Consider the following 20,484-nt stretch of genomic DNA (forward strand, 5'->3'; position numbering starts at 1 on the left):
TAGTTAGCGATAATTTGTTAGGCCCACCCTAAATTTGATCATTTTTCAGGGTTAATTTCAAACCGCATCGCTTTGCTGTTGCTGTTTGGAGCTTTTTTATCTGACCCGGGGTCAGAGTTACACTGACGTGTTCGTATGGCATATTAATAATCGCTTAATCTAAATTTAGAAATATTCGATTTTGTCACATTTTCTCGACAGGAGCGTCGATGATTCTCATTCTGCCGCTGATGCCTTCCAGGATCATTGTTCTATCGCTGAGAATCACCGCGATGGCTCTTGCTACTTGTCCACCTGTGTCAATTCTGGCTTTGAAATGAATATCGACAACGGATTGTTTTACCAGGTCGAGATGTTCCAAGGAAAAGTAATAGATGGGATAGCGAGTATTAAAATCCAACTGTGATATTTGCAATCCGGTATCGATATTTTGATCGCGGCCCATGAAACTTAGCAAGCGATGATATGCACGAGCCGTCGAATAGGTGGGAAAATTAATTGATATTTCCTCGGATGGTTCCTGTTGGCCGTTTATTCTCAGTGATACGTTTGTTGCTGCGAAATTGTCAAATATCATATGACTGTGAGTTTGATCATATCTATTTGCGTTTTGGAGAACAACAAAGATATGCCTAGGTGCCGAAACACCCTGTTGTGATGCAATTCGCCAGGTAAATATTCCGTTAATATTAATATCAGTAGCGTCGGTCGTTGTTGTTAACCAGGACATGACGGATTTACCACCCTGATTCATGAATGACAATAATTTTTCTTCCACAAGTATCGATGGAGTTATCGCTGGCATCCACAAGGTAAATTTGTTTAGGATTACCTTACCCGCATCAGGAACAGTATTATTGTCTCTCCAGATAGCTCTGTTATTACCCATATCATCTCGAATAAACAAAATCGTGTGTTTCGCTCCGTAGATAACTTTTCTGAAGTGTCTACAAAATCCAAAAATATGAGATAAAGGAATTGCACAGGAGAATCTTAAACTAGGACCAACCAACATAGATTTCCGCGTGGCAAATCCGAGATTGTAATTGGGATTGGTGTCGATCATTACCGCCATCTGGGTGGCGGGATTAGCACCAGCTGCATCATTCGGTATAGCGATGTTATACTGGATATGATCGGCACTGTCGTTATTATCCTTGGCGAACATCATACTAGGACCAGCTGACCTGGTAAAATCATCCGAATATCTGGCCATACCTATCACCGTCGTTGCAACATCAGCGTTACTTATAATTGATTCAATTTCTCTTCCATCAATCATGTAGGTGACGCTCGTGAATAAAGCCATAATTCCGTTATTGACAAATCCAACTTTGGAATCTGCTGGATAATCGGTATCATTATTTCTCCTTAATTCACCACCAAATTCAATATATGCCTCAGATGGAAGAAAATATCTTGTTGTGTCGTGGACTTGAATTTCCAAGCGATTATTTGTATTTGGCGTCACTGCGTCGTATGAAAAATACTGGAAATCTCGCACGGATGTGTCCCTGCCTACAGGCTCGTCCATGTCGAACACTTCGTTTGACACTTGTGCGAACATTTATTATTAAGAATATCATCTAAAACGAAGACCGCTGCCTGAAATAAAACTTGTATTTACGAGATTTGTTTTAGCAGCTTCCTGTGCTAGATTTGCGTTAGCAACTTCCTGTGCTAGGTCGTTTATTTTTTTTATTTGCTGCGTCGTTTATAGCTTTGCTGATCTCGGGTGGCATTTCGCTGGTGCTAGGTAATTTGACGGGTTGTTTTTTACGCGTTAAATTTAATATTTTACTTTTGACAGCATTGAAGCCTTTGCTGGCCAAATTGCCGATACCAGAGATGACAGTCTCGCCGATCTTTCCTATTGCTTTTGATGCGAATTGCTTGACCGTTGGTCCGATTTTAGGTATTACTCGCGTAACGAGACTTCCAATGATATCTCCGAGTCCATTGCCGTGGATATATTTGTATACGGGCAATCGAGAGTTTACTATGCGGACCTGTTTAGGTCTGCGCTGATGTTTGTGAACAATCATGTTATTTCAATTATGTTGTTTTAATCGATGAGCTCATCAACGAACTCCTTATAAATGTGAGAGTTGATGATGCCACCACGGAATAATCGCTGACAAATATCTGAGGCCTCGTTGATTATTTCACGGGAGTTATTTCCGGCTCGTTTTCCTCCGATTAATACCTCAAGGCGAGACACATCGTTGACAACGCTGTCAGGGCAAATGGTATATCCGCTTCCTGTCTTTGGTTCTGACGATGACGATGGCGGCGACGATGACGACGTCGGTGGTGAATATATTTCTGGAGATGTGGAGGGGGACCCAGCAAGTGTCCTACCCTCATGTTTATGGATACCCCATCTTACTTCAGGTGAAAGTACGGGACCTTTCCAGTTTGTCGGGCTATACGGTAATGAAAGTGGGCGGCGTATAAGACTCTCCTCTTTAGGTGATAGACTTTCTACCTCCTTTGTTAATTTGTATTTATTAACCTCCATTAAAAATCTTGCAAAATTTTCATCACTATAAACTATCGGTTTTCCTAAACTACCAAAATAAATTATCGCCTGCCAATCTATATCTCCGACTTTATCAACAAAATCTTTTTTCAAAAATAAATTTTTACTTTTCGGAGAATCATCAGCAGCGATTATTATTCTTGAAATATCGTCATCGATTAATTTTATTTTGTCTTCTTTCAAATAAACATCAGCGGGTAAATTAGGATTAAATATTACTGAACGAGATACAATTTTTTTCTCACCATTGTCCGCAGGTGGTTTATATTCGCTTGGTTGAATTATCGGTTCCTGGTCACTCTGATCTTGTTTCTTTTTTGATTTTCTCTCCTTTTTCTGAGGTGGAATTCTTTCTTTTGGTCTAGCTCCTAATTCCTGCGGTTGAAATTCTTCTTCCTGTGGTTGAATATCTTCCTTTGGTATTGTTTTTCCCTTCCTTGTTTTAGCTTTTTCTTCCTTCTCCTGTTGTCTTCTTTCTTTCGCTTGTTGCTTTTCTTCTTTTACTCGCTGCCTTTCTTCTTCCGCTTGTTGCTTATTATAGTTATATGTATCTCTTGCTGCTGATAAAAATCTCCTGTAAGATGGATCCGTTACCTTACTCACATGTGTTTTTCCCGCGTAAACTTTATATAACATGTTATACCAAATGTCACGAGTTGCATATCTTTTTTTTTTCCTATTCCAGTTAAAAATTCATCTCGAGCGCTAAAATAATCTTCCGCAAATTGACCAAATTGATCTATGTTATACAGTGTCGAGAGCGGTTGTGATATCATTTCCCATCCCTCATCGGTGAAATTTTCTCTTAAATTCTCGATATTAAACTTCCCTTTTATTACTCCAGGTTTTCCTACTCCGGATTTTCCTTTACTTGCTCCAGAATCAATTGCAAGTTGTTGCCCTTGTTGTTGTGCTCGTATTGCTAATCGATCCGGTAATGTTCGTGATTGTTCCTCGATACCTTTCAACATGGGGAAAATTCCCTTTTTCCTGGTATCTGGATCTTTTTCGTCACCAAATACAACTTGCTCGATTGTTCCAGTTACTGGTTTTAACCATTTCGACGATACCTCGGTAATTCCGCGCTGCACCTCTTCGTAATCACGAACATTTCGCTTAAATAATTGTTTTGTCGGGATAAGTTTCTTTACTGCAGCTAATTGCTCTCGCGCTAATCTAACAGAATGAGGCTCTCCAACTGTGCTAGTTTTCCGACTCATATTATTTTCAAGTATATTATTTTAATGTGACGTAAAATTGGGAATCGCAGCCCTATGATGCAAAAATTTCCCCAGACCCCCCCCCCCTAAAAATCTTTGTCCAGAATCATAGATTTTGCACACAAAAATTGCACTCGGTGACGAATTTACGCAAATTAATTTTCGTAGGAAGCGTCAAAAGTGAAATCTGAGGCTTCTACGGAGAAAGTTCTCGTAGGAAGGTTTATTTTGGTTGAAACGTCTGGTCTGTAGAACTTCCCTGCTGCTATGTATTTGCATAAAATTAACTTGAATAAATATGGCATATTATAGAGCGGTATGCATATTAATGAAATGATTTTGCATCAGATGGACTGCCCTATTGAAATTTGTTATCTCTTGGGTTTATTATCACAAACATCATCGTTAACTTCGATTATGAGCAAGAAATTTCATATTAATTATACCTTCATTTTTATAAAATGAATTTTAACTGGATATAACACAGTAAGTAAAACCAAGCTAATGTAAAAATGGTTGCCATTAATTAAAATACAAAAACATGTCGGTGAACAAATGCTAATTTTCAGCTTCTTCTTAAACACTTCCAGAACAGTTTCAACCATCCAACTGATTCCGATTCAATGGCCAACTAATTGCAGAATTTCAGCACTCGAACCTTTGAACTCACCTGACCAAAGGCCACGTGAACGTATGGTCTGGCTCTGATTCTAATGTGTCTGTCGTTGGTCCATCAAACTTATTTTTGTACTTCTTCCCGAGAAAACAATTCGCCAGTTTGGGGCAAACGTGGAAAAAAGATGTAGTTTCCATAGCTATTTTATTAAAAATGTATTTCATATTTTCCAAAAGCCAATTTTCTGCATAATTTGTTGGATCGTCTCTTAGTGCAAGCTCTATCAAGGACATACTCTTTGGAACTTTTTTTTTCTGGGTGGAACCAATAGCGATGCTGATTTTTTTTCTTGTAAAATATTTAGCCCATCTGTAATCAAACTTGACACGAATGTTTTTGTGAGCATGTTCTATCAAAACTACCTTTGAGGAGGCGCCCATATCAATTTTGTGACTTGTGGCTTCCATTGTAACGACACGTGAAACTTGTTTTCAGTTTCTTCAGAAAGGTTGAGCATATGATAAAACGACATTATCCCATTCTGACTCCCTAGTCCCCTTCCAACCGTCGGAATATCATCCTTATTTTCACTGGACTGGCATTTGTACACGGGACAGATTGGCACTCAACACTTGAAAGAGTTATTTTGTATTTGCACTATAATTCGTCTGAGTTGGTGGTTAAATCATGACATGTTTCTAAAAGGAGTTCCAATTCAGGCTCTAGAACCTCACTTCTTTCTTTGCATCGAAGCCTCGTGTACAGGCTGACGGAGCACCTAGAGCCCAAAGAAGTAGTCATGCGTGGAATGTGGTTCCGGGAAGAAGCTTATAAGGGAGCAGGGAACACTAATGCCCCTCATCTCTGCTTAAAATATCGGATATCCTCATTGGACAGCTTTGGGGTTATCATTCGCAGAGTCTGCCATATTCCAAAAAACAGGAATATTCTGACCGACAGTGTCTCCCGGCAGGGCATGTAATCCTCACAGACTGGTCTCTACACCCAGGTCAGTAGCTAGCGGAGACACTTCTTCATCTTTGTCGAAGGCAATTGGTGTACATTTCACGTTGAAGCTGAACAACAAACTCCAGCTCTATGTCTCACCAGTGCCAGACCAAAAGGGCATGGATAGTGGACACCTTCAGTCTGAGATGGGTTTGACTCTACGCCTTTCCGTCTGTCAGAATAACCCCCCGATTCTTCACAGAGTTTGAACTTCGAAGTCAAGGCTCATCATGATAGCTCCCTGTGGCCCTATCAATCATGGTTTATCGATTTCCTCAAACAACAGTACAAAACCCCATCCAATTGCTGCTCAGGAGGATCTACTTCTACAACATAGAGGGTCCCTCTTGCACAGCACGACTAAAATCATCTTCGTTCACGTCCGGCTTATATCACACAATCTATCCGCCAAGACCACTGTTTGAGCAAGGATGCAAAATTCATTTCTAAAATACATAAAACACGAAAAGGAAAATTTTCTGCTATTGGTTCTGTAGGAAATGCATTGATCCTATCTGGTTTTCTATAAACTGCAGTTGCAGATTTTCTCTTTATTCTTATAAGATACGGAGTGCTCAGTATCCACTATTAAGGACTATATATCATCCTTCTGTAACACTCATAAGTTCTCTGTGGGTTTCACTATAAGGATGGAATCGCATCTTTACAGTAATAGCATAATTCCCTTCTCTGTCTCCTCATGGTTTTTGGGTGGGGGCGGACGGGGAGATTGCCCCGGTCGCCAGAAGTCTTGCGTCACCAAAATCGCGTCACCAAAATACTTATGGGTCATCATCGTGACCCTAGTACGTCACTGCTTCATGGAAGTGGACTACGGTGTCAGATCCAACTACTATATTAGAGAAGGGAATCGTGTCTCTGAGGTTAGTACCAGCAAAATGTATAACAAGACAATAACAGAGTGAAACCCCACTTTAAAACGCTTCGTTATAACACGAATTTGGATATAGCACAGATATTTCACAGCTATTTCATTTTGCATTAATTTCACCAATTATTTGAAGTACAACACAGATTTAGTGCCAAAAGAAACAATAGCTTGATTTCATAATTTGAAAAGATATACTGTATTCTTGAATATACTAAAATAGCATTGCTTCTTGCGTTTTTGAAGAAGAAAAAAATGTTATTTGCTCCTTTAAAACGACGGCACCATTAAATGAAACATGCATACAAGCGGTCGCTAAATGAAGGGCAAACAATAACAAAAAGATGTTTTCTCCATCAGCTAGAATACACAGTCAAACAATGCAGTGGTCGAAAATAGTTTCTAACCCACATTTTTTAATTAGTTTATTTACCTACCTATTTGAATGAAAACAATAGACCGCCAATCCCTTGGTCAATCAACAGTCATACACATCTGTTGAAATATGTTTATGTCCGAACTGTCAGGAGCAATTTTTGGTCATTGCTGCATATATCTCTCACACACACACACACACACACACACACACACACACACACTTTTTCTTAATCATTTTCATTTTTTAATTATAAAAAATATTTTTAAAAACTTTGGTTTATTGCAGTTATTTTTTCTCTCTGTCTTTTAGCGAATGTCTCAACAATTTTCATGGAAATGACAGTTCCCCATGACATCAAGTGATTTACTACCGAGACTGTTCAGACAGGTATAGACACCTGTTGAATTCACATCTCAAGTACGATACGAGATCAGTACTATAGACCTCCTGGATGAATTTCTGTTAAAGTATGTTTCAAACCTAAATATAAATTTCCTGTTAGAAACTTCGAATCTCTGATTTATGCATTTTATTTGTTAGAAATCAAAACCTCTGGACATGACCAACAAATTTGAATGTGTATCTATCTTAAGTTTACTCCCGTTCCTTGTCACCGGCATCGCTCGAGAGCATACAAAACAATCTTGATACAATTTCGTACGTGCACCATCTCGTAGATCTTGATATACCTTTTATCAATTTTGTGTCATCAGCTTTTTATAGTTAGAAGTATGACCCTTCATATATTTACATGGAATGTTGATTTTATTTGTCACGGCATTGCTCAAGAGTAATTCAACTTATTCAGATATAATTTGGTATCACCATTTTCTCATAGCATTTAATGTACCTTGTATGAAGTTTGCCTCATCAACTCCGTTTTGGTTATGGCCCTTGACAATTAGCTATGTGACGTCGCATGGAAAGCTGTTTGTTACGAGCACATCTAGATAACCATTCAGTTGTAGTTTGATGCAGTCTGGTCTGAAGTTGTCTCATAGATTTATGCCTGCCATTCGTTGGTTCTTTGTCTTCTCATAAATTCCATTTTGAAAGTATTCCCTTTGGCACGTAGATTCACAATAAATTTGGAACATTGCTTGTGATCAGCACAGTCATTCCACGTATTCCGATGGAATTGATCTTACTCCTTGGAGTTTTTTTGTCTCATCTACATTATTTTCGGCAGAGTTATGGGTCCTTGAAGTTGTATTTTTTTCTTTGGGATATTACCTGTAATCAGCACGGAACAATAACTATTCAATATAGTATGATGCAATGTTGATGAATACATTGTTTCATTTGTCTTATCTGTTCCTTTTTAGACTGAGTTATGGCCAGTATCAATCAACTTCATATCATTCCATATGATGGTGCGTGTATTCCTGAATATTTGAAAGAGCTGGATTTCAGGGTTCATATTGTCCTCATTCAGAGGAATCATGACCTCCGAATATCCATCTACAAACTTTGGCTTCCCTTGACAAGTTCCTGTTTAAGTGTCGGAGCTCTAGTTTCTCTTCAAATCAACACATTTCTATCATGCCGTTTTGTTGAAACTGACCTTCAAGACGACGTGCGTTTGAACAGCCAATAGAAATTAGATATTGATATACGTATTATAACGGGTTATTCGTACTGTGTTACATTACGTGGTGATACACACCCCTCTATAGAACTGACGTAACAGGATATTCTGTAATTCAGTTATTCGTCGGATCCATATATATATATATATATATATATATATATATATATATATATATATACTGTAATACATTCATTATCTGTATGCTAATTATTCCGAAATTCTTCCAACAAACAGAATGCTACACTGATGTTGGATTTCTTTTTTTTAAATCAGACTAATTACCCACACAAGAACCTAGTCATTAATTTGTTCTGCCTACCCATCAACCACTTGAGCTGCTTGATTGGACCTGGATTGAAAATAAGAAATTATTCATACTTATTTAACTGAAATATTTTAGCTAATTTTAATTCAGACGAGCCAAATTTCATTATTTTCACAACAAGTGCATATTACATTGGTCAAGAAATATTTCATTTGTGTTTTTCCCTTTACAGTATCGGACCACTAACTAGTATGCGGCCAGAAAACCGGTATGTTGTGGGGAAGGGTGTGATAAAAATAATAGAATACATAATTGTTTATATGCACTTATTGGCATGTAAATAGATTTTATATGTTCGGTTATACGTTTCGTAAATTTCAATCTGTATAATATTATTTGATAACAAAATATTGAGCTTTGTATTGCTACTGACAAAAAAAGCATACGGATTCTTGGTGCGAGGTTATGCTATTAGGTGCAGGACAGGGAGTCCCCCATTAATCAACATGACTCGCAAGGAATTGTCACGAAACATCACATTTTTTTTAAATTTTATTTTTTTAAGACTTAAGAAACTCTCTAACACTTATGAATGGAAGCATCTGTGGTTTGTAGGTCAGTCTGATCGAGAAATTAATTTTATTAATTTATATATTAATAGTAAGTTCTATGAGAAATTAATTAGTGGTCTAATCTCTACATGAGTTTTTATGTGTGTATCCATGACAGCTGTATGCGTTTCAGCATTTCTTTCATTGTCATTGGTTGATTTATGAGAAAATTATAGTTCAATGAATCATTTCTTGAGTAATTATGGGCACGTAAAAATGTATACAATTATGGAAATTAAGCCTCACGACGCTTTACGCTTACCTGTAGCTACTACTTCTGAATCTATTGTAAACAAATTTTAACTCCATGTGACACTGAGAAATAAATTCTTATTCATCTATTAACCATGATTTTTCATCAGCAATATCCGTTATAATTGCATTTGAGGCACAGTTAACACCATCTTGACATATATGAATTTGACCATAAGGGCAGAGGTTGGTTTTCATCACAACATTAATTGCCTTTTGAGTTATAGTAACATTTTCTACAGGACTGAGTTTCCAACTCCTATATTCACTGCGTTATTACACATTCTATTAAAATACCAGTAATATTTTCTGTATCATTGGCAACAAATTCACTTTGTTTAATTACATCCCAGATCTTTGCCACATCGTTCTGTATGTACTCTTATCACTGAACCTGACTTGAAATTTATGAATGTATTACGTTTTCGTCACAGAGAATCTAACATTTATTATATGTTATGTTGCACGGTGCTTTTTAATGGATTCATTTCTACTATAATTTATAATTCTCTATGGAGTGTATTGGTTATTTCCCTTTGACTATGTAGCTGATAGTTAAACTGCTACATTTATTTTGTAATTCTAACATTACAATTATAAACCGTGTTAAGAGCCCCGTCTCTTAGAATATATGACCATTTTTGCACAGTATCTTGTCGACTGTATTTTGGATGATTTTTATTTCTATAATTCATATTTTGTTTGGGGATTTTGTTGTTGTTTTTTTTTATGTTTTTGTTGTTGCTTTCCCTTTGGCGTATATAAATATTCTATTCCTTTTGAGAGAACAAAAATACTTTATATAAGATTATGAATCCCATTATGCTGGCGTAGTTTTGTGCTTGAGTTCTTATTCACATAAGCCATAAGGTTTTGGTGCAAATGTTATTGTATGACGTAGGAATAGAAGCAACGAAACAGGACATGAAAATAACTTACAAAATGTGACAGTATATATAAATACTGCATCTCTTTTTATCTTCAGGACGTTGAACCCGAACCTATTAAATTAATTCACCTTAAAATGAGTTTGACCTAAACGTTTAATATATATGCCAAATATATGGCATCATTTTTGGCGATGTGTGCTTAGTCGTGATGAAATATGGACTTGTGTTTACAGCCAAGGCGATGGGTGACGTTTGCCCGAAGACCTGAATTAGAATTTCCGTAGAGTACGAATTAAAAATTATATAACCTGTATAATAGTATTATTTGTATTAAATGTTAGTTCTGCCTACTCTTATCAAGCATTCTCCTATAGAATCCATCTATCTGTCTGTCTGTCTGTCCCCCCTCTCTCTCTTTCTCTTATATATATATATATATATATATATATATATATATATATATATATATATATATATATATATATATATATATATATATATATATATATATATATTGCAAAAGATTGGGGGTATAGGCTAACTTGTGCAAATTTAATAATAAATTTAATGAAATGCTCCAAGTCAGGACCTTTTTATTTTTGACTATAATATTGTGTTAAGATGTTTAATAAAAGATATATGATTAAAACATGAATGTATGTATCTGATTACGTTTGACAAAAACATTACACAAATGCTATAATATGCTGGCCTACATATTCTAACTTAATCATTCAGCGAGAAATGGACGACCCACGAAGTAAGTATTTTAAAAGTTAGCCCTAAATTCTTAGTATGGCGGGAGATAGCTGCTTATTTATGTGGCACAATGTTACTTTTAAATTACGTTTGAATCAATAAGAGCGAAATGAATATATATATATATGTATGTAATTCCAATCTATTTTTGAGAATAAAGAAGTTAAAATTAGTCTACTTGTTTCATTTTTATAAATGTCTATGAGTTTTTTAATGTTATTTTTAAAAAATATTATTATGACTATCTCAACTGAGTGGTTTTTTTTATTTGGCAGCTGTCTGCCGAATTTTGAATTTCGCTCCTATTTGTAATCTTGGGAAAATATTCAAGTGACTTAAATTTTAACAATCGTTACTTTTGTCCAGGACGCTAACAGGTCTGATGGTGCCGAACGATACTCTACAACCAGCGACACAAACTGAGGATTAATATACAATTTAACTATCACCACTCGTCCATTTACACTAATAGCTAATATATAATCATTACGTATTATTTCGTGTCCGTCAAACGTCAACGTACTTGAAGTCGTAGACAAGATTGTTAAGCTTGAGTGAAGAGTACACAACTACCATTGAACGCTGACAACATTGAAAATATATTGACCAGTATAAAAATGAAGACTACACTATTAAATATTCAAAACATACTTACCGATATACTTGTATAAAAGAAGGCCAGCATTTACAATTGACAAGTGAAATTTAATCAAAAATATGAACTTGACAAATTAACTGTGTGGAACGGGTCATGTGACCTAGCGTCGGCCATCATGCATGCAGACGTATTTTCGTGATGTCAGCTGTTGGAGTCATCGAGCTTAGTGCTATTCAAATGATAATTTGGATGGAATTTAAGTGTGATAAACATATTTCTGGGTATGACAAATTATTATAAAATAAAATTCCAGAAAATTGTGTGAATATTTAACGAAGTGTGAGGTTGAACTCGATGACATTTGTTACCACATGACTGGCAATCACACTTGACGTACGACATGAACGGTTTAATATAGATATCAACGTAAGTCGCGATCAATACATTTTTAAAACATTACAATGTTCAAATTCATTCTTTCAGCAGTATATATATATATATATATATATATATTCATTGACATGAACAACATGTTAAATTTATGACATAGAAAAAAATTTCCTCCACATCCATCATATTACAGATGTAGAGCCCTCAGGGCTATTATATATATATATATATATATATATATATATATATATATATATATATATATATATATATATATATATATATATATGTGTGTGTGTGTGTGTGTGTGTGTGTGTGTTTATACTTCCGTCAAATGAAGTATGGGGTATCCTGGAGTAAGCTGTCAGTCTGTCTGCCCATCACACTTTTGTTTACCTAAGAACTTCTGAACCCTTTGGGATGTCAAAGCATAATTTTGTCCACTTCTCCCTCGATCATCACTCGCACACAACAGTCGAAAACATAGACCGCAGCATAATCAGGGGCGTTAATCACAGAGGGACCTCTAGAAAGTTAAATAAAGGATGGATATTAACATTTAGAAAGGCAGGGAATGGATTCAATCTATTATTGCTCGTTTTATAATCACGTCTTGAACAGATAATTGTCGATATTTAACTTTTCTAATGAAGGTCTTTGCTTTTCCGTGTAAACTGCATTTATTTTCAAGATAGCATATCTCTAGACGATCGTTAAAAACGTTACTCTAAGAGGTTTTAACACACACAGTATGTGTACCAACGAAAACATCGTGTAACACGTCAATGTTCTTTGTATGGGAATATGGATACATTCAAGTGTTATTATCTATTCAGAACAAAATTATATCATTTTCTTTTTTTAAAAAAATGGATATTTCTTTCATGAAACAACAACGCTGAAACTCGAAGTTGTACTGTTCTATTAGTAAACCATTGCTGTAATCGTAAAATGTATATTCGTCCTCGGGCACGTATCCGACTGCCTATTAGAGAATTTTAACTTGACTAAACTCATATTTAAAACATTGTGTAAATGATCAATTGAAACTAATTGACTTGACACACGACCGTGACCACTTGCTCTTACTCAGATAGGGTGTGCATGCGGTTTGACTTTTATATTCTACCCGATTTACATTATTTGATGCAAAAGACGTAACTAATGCTCTTCCAACTGAGCCTGCGTTGTTCCTGAGACATTTGTATCACGATTTATCTAACAACACAAAACTATAGCTGATGAGAGAGAATCATTAATTGGCATAATTATGACTTTCACAAACGTGCCAGATAGCACTTTTTATATTTTCATCTGCCCAGCCATTTACCTGTACTTGTCACTTGTTTAATCTACTTTGCAATTATTTGCTACACTTGAGTCAAACAAACGAAATCTAACAATGTTTATTGTACCAAACATTATTAAAATAATTGTATCTCTGTTCAGGGGAAGCAACTCTTATCTGCACCACAGCTATGCTGTCGACTGTAGCTCGTATTGAATTGCGTCTCGTTAGGCGAGTCTGTCTTCGTACCAAATAGTGATTTCTGTATGTTTAATTTGTATGCATTAGCCGTATATAAAAATAAGTACTGAACTGTAACAATATGGATTATATCAGGATGACAACAACATTTCATAAACGTTAATACAATACAAATATATATTTTTTAAACGGTAGGGGAACCCTTAAATGACCAATGATAGTGAAGTAACAAATCGTAATTGATTATGTGATAACATGGTCAATGGGAAGTAATTAATATATAATCTTTGTTGTAGTAATATTTTGGTTTAATTTTTTCCTATATATTAAATTTAAATTATTCATATATTTTGCCATTTATATGTGATTTGAATATCCTCTTTTGTTTTCATGAGTGTCTAGGTTTTAATCAGAATCACTATGAATTGTGCCTTAGAAGGGATATAGCTATACTGAGTATCCGGGCTTTAATCAGAATCAGTATGAATTGTGCCTCAGAAGGGATATGGCTATAATGAGTATTCGGGCTTTAATCAGAATCAGTATGAATTGTGCCTTAAAAGGGATATAGCTATACTGAGTATTCGGGCTTTAATCAGAATGAGTATGAATTGTGCGTTAAAATGGATAGAGCTATACTGAATTTCTAGCCATTAATCAAAAAAATATGACGTATGCCTTATAATGGATATAACTATACCGAGCTTTTAGACTTCAATCTGACAACTACGACTTGTGCCTTAAAAGGAAGATAGTTATACTGAGAGTTTATGCCGTAATCAGAAGAGTACAACTGGTGCGTCAGAAGGGAGATAACTATACTGAGTGTATATACTTTCTTAAGTGTCAGTATTTTAACATCTGATCCTACAAGAATAACAAAATCCATGAATCGTTTCTTGCATCAATCGAAACTTTTCCATCGCATTGCTACGGTTATTAATATCAAATCCAATCTTTCATTATTTTCTTGACTGTACCTCAAAATAAGCGTAAAGGCAATTTGCGTCCATCTGAGACGTACTATGTACAGACTGGCTTAGGTGACAAAATACGTAATTGAAGAGGTCAGTATAGAATGGATTGGAAATAAGCATATCATATCGTAACACTACAATCTCAACGTAACACCAAGTCAAAAGTCTACCAGGACACTTGAGTTTTGAGAGAACTTAAATAGCGACTCTGGAATGCACAGTTCAATTCCTATATGTATGTTGCATACCAACGTATTTGTTTAAATCATACTAACTTCATCTATAGTCCATACTCTGATAATTGTTCAGTTATCCCATTTGTAAATATTTAATTTAAATCTCTCTCTCACACACATGCACGAAGAGATAAAGAGAACGGGCTGAACAAATATCATCACGTTATTCTTTGGTTCGGTAAACGGCTTTACATACTTATAACCTAACCAAAAAAACAAGGCTGTAAAAAAATTATATTTCATCTACTTATTTGCGTTGAAGTTAATTTCCTTTCGCTATTTAAGCGATTGTAACCCAATTACAGTTACATATCGATTATGTGGATACCGACTATCCAGTTTTTGCTTGTACGATTACAGTGTCCCCCGAGTGTTTTTAATTAAGTATTACAATGTAAATTATCTATGAATGAAACTAAGTTGCTGATCATGATGCAACAGAAATCAGAACCAAACACAATCGAATATAATATCATACAATTATAATTATTGTGTTATGATAATAATTAAACGAGAGCAATGAAGAAAGGAAAATATCAAGAGAAAGTTTATCCTGATACTCAGTTATCGCTAAGTAATGAAAACGTTTAATTGGTCATACAGGAAATGGAACTAAGTTCTCTTCTCAAGGACACGCCGATGCAACCGACCTGTACTTGTCTACTTTGGAGTCCGACACTCAGATGGCAAAGTGTATTATACTCAGGACCATTGGATTTAGAGTCGAACGCTCAGTTAGCAGAGCGTCGGACTAGTAATCCAAGGGTCGCGGGTTCGATACCCGACAAGGTTAGCACTCTCCTGGTGAAAGCACTTAGTTTCCATTTTTTTCAGCATGATGTAGCCAATAATGTGTTAAAAGTGTTGTGATAAAAAAGAAAACAATCAGAAACCCCACACAATTCAAACATGACTAAACGTTTATAATGGTCAGATCAAATACATTCTTAGTCCAAGCCTATGTAATTAATTACCGATCAACGTTCAATGGTGGCTTACCGGGCGGCGATGAATATTAATTACCAACCGGCGCACGTGTGAACATAATCCACATTAGTCGAGTTTACCTTGATTAAAACCCTTTGACAGTGTATTCACTAAACCACGTATAAATTCTATCATCCCTATATTATCATTCCATCATGGATAGTCCAAGTAGATCTCTGATATGTTTGTGAAGTGTAAACGTAAAGTCTTATCATGAAATATAGTATTTAATTAAAGTAACTTAATAAAATTTGCATTCTTTCTTCTTTTTGAATATCTGCATAGTTACTGATACGTATACAGTTAAACGTTCGATTATTTACCCCATTTAATACAAATAATTCCATTTACAGCTGTATTTTTTTCACTACAGTTCAACGATCCGGACAACCCATTATCCGGTGAAATACATGTCTCCTGATGGGTTCGAATAATCGACGTTTAACTATATTGACATCAATAGGTACAGCTTTATTTTTAAACATTGTGCCGACATCGTTTGTAAAATTTCATAATATCGTCTGTGACACGAATAATGCCATTTTCGATCACGAGGAGTGATGGACTTAAAAAAGAGAAGACTTTCAAAAAAGATATCTAATTTATCGTCTTTTCATTTTATGCTCATTTGAAAACATTCGAAGATCACCTAAAGCAGTATCTGTCAAACACATATGAGAGAGAGAGAGAGAGAGAGAGAGAGAGAGAGAGACAGAGTATTAACATGACGACACGCGAGGCTTTTAATTTGAAACCTTTACCATAGTTAATAGGTTTGAAAGCACGGTTGTAGAACCACGTGAGAATAATATATGTATGCCAAGCATACAATGGTTCTTTCGCCTATACACGGACAACTGGACTGACGAAGTAAGTCCGCTATGTATCTATTCGTCCGTTAGCTTTTATTGGATCTAGGCAAAACAAAAAAATACCAACATTCATCAGCGTTAAAATAAGTTAAAGAAAATTCACTTTATTCAAACTTCAACAAAATATACAGAAAAGGAATCCTTTCACAACAAGAAAACAAACCTTTTTTTTACAGCATTATGTTATTACATAAGAAAAGTACTTCTCTAATATTTGAGGAGTGTTTCAGTGTACTACATCTGGAGGGAATACATTGATACGGAATTCCTTTAAGAAATCACATATTTGTCTCAATGGCTGTAACAATATTGTTCCGTTGGCGGAAACAGATATTTATCGTCTTAGGTACTTCGCTGGCAGTCGATCTTAACTGGCAAGCCGATATCACATTCCGTTAACTAGTAAAACCTCCCGATGAGGCTAGCCAGTAACATCACTGATTTTACAGTTACATCGTTATAATACTGGACACTTTGGGAAATTCCTGAAATGCTATGATTGGGTTAGGTTTCACATCGTCACGGTGCCATTTATAGGTTTTTACAGTCTCATGTCAACCAGAAGTGTGACCCAGCAATCAGGGAAACAAAGGGTCCCTGGTTTGGCCGCGTTATCCTGGAGTCACGCATGACATCTGGTTGAACGAGACTAGGACTAGGACGTGACGTTGTTATTTTATAAGGACATCTGGGGAGACGGAATTTTTTCGGAAAATATACCAGATGTTAAATGTCACATGTCTGAATTTCAACCATTGTCCAAAGGAATTCTAACACTAAAACATAACAAAGTTTCTCTATTAAACGTGTGGAACAAATGCATTACGTCACTCCGCTTGTAAGACAGATGCGTTAGATTCGAGGTATCGAGAATACTCCAGAGTGCTTTTGCAGAACTAATGCCTTTGTACTGGAGCGAATGATTTCGTCATCGCATAAATAAAATCGTACAGTTGCACTAATTACGTGCACTAATTAAATTTATGAAACTCTCAAAAAAGTTTCAAAGACTTTCGTAAATTTCAACTCAAATGTACTGACTCCGTTATTTATGCTATATAAAACAGTGTGGACGACATTGTTCCATGAACCTGCGCATTAGGAACTTGAATTCCAGTCATTTATTGGTGAACACTTTTCTATGAGTATACTATTTTTCATCTCGCTGATGGTCATTGGATTCGGCTGCGTTTCTTAACAGGGGCACCCAAAAATCGCAAGTTTTCAAAGTTGTTACCTTGAGCATTCAAAATTCGTTGAAGAATAACCTTATGCTAAATTTAAAACGTCCATACACATCGCTTAGTCGCTTAGAGCTTGTAACCATAATCACAAAGCAGTGTTTTAGAGTTTGAATACCATTATAAGGTCTGTAAGCGATATAACTAGTTTGCACACGGGATTATGGGCGATGGTCTTGATGGATTGGTAAATCGCATTGCCTAGTCCTCATAGTGAAGTGTTCGGAAACCTAAGGTACACATCTGACTTATCACGGATAAGATGTTTGCTTAAAGCAAGTAAATAGATTTATCTTCACAACAGTTAAAAGCATTTAGTTTCTATGGAGACACAGAAAGTCAATATTAACAAATATATAAGGGCAATCACAAGAAACGTGTCCATTGGGTAGCTACCGAAAGAACGATTCGCTTGCAGCAGTTTGAAGTCCGTCACTGAAAATGGCAGACAATCCATCCGTTGATCTTATTAACAGAGATCCTAACAACATCAATGACCATTTGGGGGTAAGATTGTAGAGTTATAGAATACAGCATGAAAAAAGAAGAACGAAGAAATAGACAAATCTAACTTTAAATAAATTTTCATATGTAGTTAAGTTTCCTAAACGGACATAAAATACTATGATTTATTTGTGGTATTATTTCTTCATTGCGGTTATTTTAATATAATGACAGCAATCTTCTGTATTTTCCCCCCAATTTGTCTCTATTTAGACATAATTTTTACTTTTTTTTCTTAATTTTCGTTTTCTTTAGGTCTCCATATTAGTTTCTTAGCGTTGTTTTTCTCCATTATTTCTAAGTAGTACATTGTGCCAGAAAATAATTTCGGAGATTTTAAAACTTTTAAATAAAAGAGGATATAACACATGGAATCGCCCCCCCCCCCCATAGTTTTGCAAAATAGATGTTACTGAAATTCAGGTTTTGCATCGGATTCACAATCATATTATATTTTTTGTATAAGAAGACTCTTTTAAAACGTTACATGAATTTTAAATCATCGTCATAAATAGCTGCTATCAAATTTTGCCATTGTATTCCCATGAGATTCACTAACCCTCAGAAGAAGCAAAACAAGTAGAGTTGTAAAATTAAGTCATCTCATAACCAGTCTATATCATACTATATCTAGTACGATAGGCATCATAAAGTAACGGTGTGGCCTAGTTCGTTTCGGAAAAATTTCGCTCTTGAACTCATGCCTCGTACTATAACATTAAATATATATAAGTTGCTTCCTTCATTCTATACCTAACGATATGGTTATATGTGACTTATTCTTTTCTTTCCAATATTCTAGTGTCATTTTGAAGATGTCTTAGCCGAGCCTGAAAGCACGCACAGTATTGACTGTGTATGGAAATTGTCCTACACTTGCTTCAACCTTTGGAAGAATCTCTGCTACAAGATTCAGACTCTCCTCTGTGGAATCTGTATTGCCGCCGAATGGGGCTGTGAGTTCGCCTACATCTCCTTCGTCCACATCTGGTGCTTCACGCCCTTTTTCAAGGCACTTGCTATCAACTGCGGCTGCGCAAAGAAGATGTATGGAATGTGTGTCAGGTGTTGCGTGGAACCGTGCTGCGAAGCTTGTGGTCTTCTCTTCAGCGCCTTTAAAAAGTAATAATATTGGGCATCATATTCGAATCTGTCTGAAATTCTTGTGCAGTGGAATAAGTTTGGATTTCTTGATACGTTTTATAGAATGCTCTTGCGTTGTACATGATCTTTTATATCTTCTATGGAAAACCCATACATTCCTGCTACCTCCTTTCCTATATGCTTCTAACTGAAGCTTTCGCTGAAACATTTCTCTTACCCAACTGTACTTTCATGTGCCATCCCAGCTGATTTACCAGTATGGAAACCTGACAAAATATCTTCGTAAAGAATGCGCTGTTTATTTGATTCTTCGTGGATAAAATGTAACGACAACCCGCAGAATCGAACAGACTGCACCGAGCCACATGTTGAAAAAGGTACAGTTATTGCCGTCGTACTTCAACTTATGTTTTCTCCTGAACCGTTTGGAATTTTATACGAGCATCCTTATACCTAGGCTGAATGATGTAACAGTTGGATAGATTCAATTTTGAGAACTACTGAACTGCTGAGTTGAAACGGCAAATATATACTTTGATCGGCTGAATGGTTATTTTCTTCTATTCAGTTTGATAAAATGAGATTTTAACAGAGCTGTGATATTATTAAATTGGAATATACTATTTTTATGAATCTACCTGTAGAATATTCAAAACTATATTTGCCCATCGTAATAAACTTTCCAAGCGTACATGTCTATGCAGTTTACTTATTTCATTAAAGTTTATATTTCTTAAAAGTATTGACGCTTCCGATTGTTTTTATTTGGTTTATTTTAAGTCACAAGGACATATATTTACCAGGCTACCAATTTAAGGCATAGAAAACCAGACACTGAAAAGTATCAGCTATCCTACTTTACACTGAACTATAAAACAGGAATGTATCTTAGTGTTCTATCCACCAAAGACTTTCACAAATATAACCCTGTATTATGGAAACGTTTTAATCTCTATAAGCTTAATACCTCCGTTAAAGTATTTATATTTGATACATTAAGTTTAGCATGCGGGTAGTATAATAAACGTTAATTAAATCAGGGGATTTTTTTCATTGTAATTTTG

At 35.7% G+C, this 20,484-nt stretch overlaps 1 protein-coding gene across 1 annotated transcript; it reads left to right on the plus strand.

The window, feature by feature from the left end:
• The first annotated feature begins 18,187 nt into the window (after positions 1–18,187).
• LOC149773543 (caveolin-3-like) lies at positions 18,188–20,111 on the plus strand. Its single transcript, XM_089946378.1, has 2 exons — positions 18,188–18,319; positions 19,119–20,111. The coding sequence occupies exons 1-2, from the start codon at positions 18,254–18,256 to the stop codon at positions 19,440–19,442; spliced, it is 390 nt and encodes a 129-aa protein (XP_089802504.1). The 5' UTR covers positions 18,188–18,253; the 3' UTR covers positions 19,443–20,111.
• Positions 20,112–20,484: the final 373 nt, after the last annotated feature.

The sequence above is a fragment of the Sinohyriopsis cumingii genome, unplaced genomic scaffold (genome assembly GCF_028554795.1).
Source record: "Sinohyriopsis cumingii isolate HCF-2022 unplaced genomic scaffold, ASM2855479v2 utg000646l, whole genome shotgun sequence".
Classification (NCBI taxonomy): domain Eukaryota; kingdom Metazoa; phylum Mollusca; class Bivalvia; order Unionida; family Unionidae; genus Sinohyriopsis; species Sinohyriopsis cumingii.

Bases quoted from the DNA above. Each gene is read 5' to 3' on its own strand.
- LOC149773543 (XM_089946378.1), top strand. From the start codon at position 18,254: ATGGCAGACAATCCATCCGTTGATCTTATTAACAGAGATCCTAACAAC. The intron at 18,320-19,118 runs GTAAGATTGTAG...CCAATATTCTAG, and splicing joins ACATCAATGACCATTTGGGG to TGTCATTTTGAAGATGTCTT.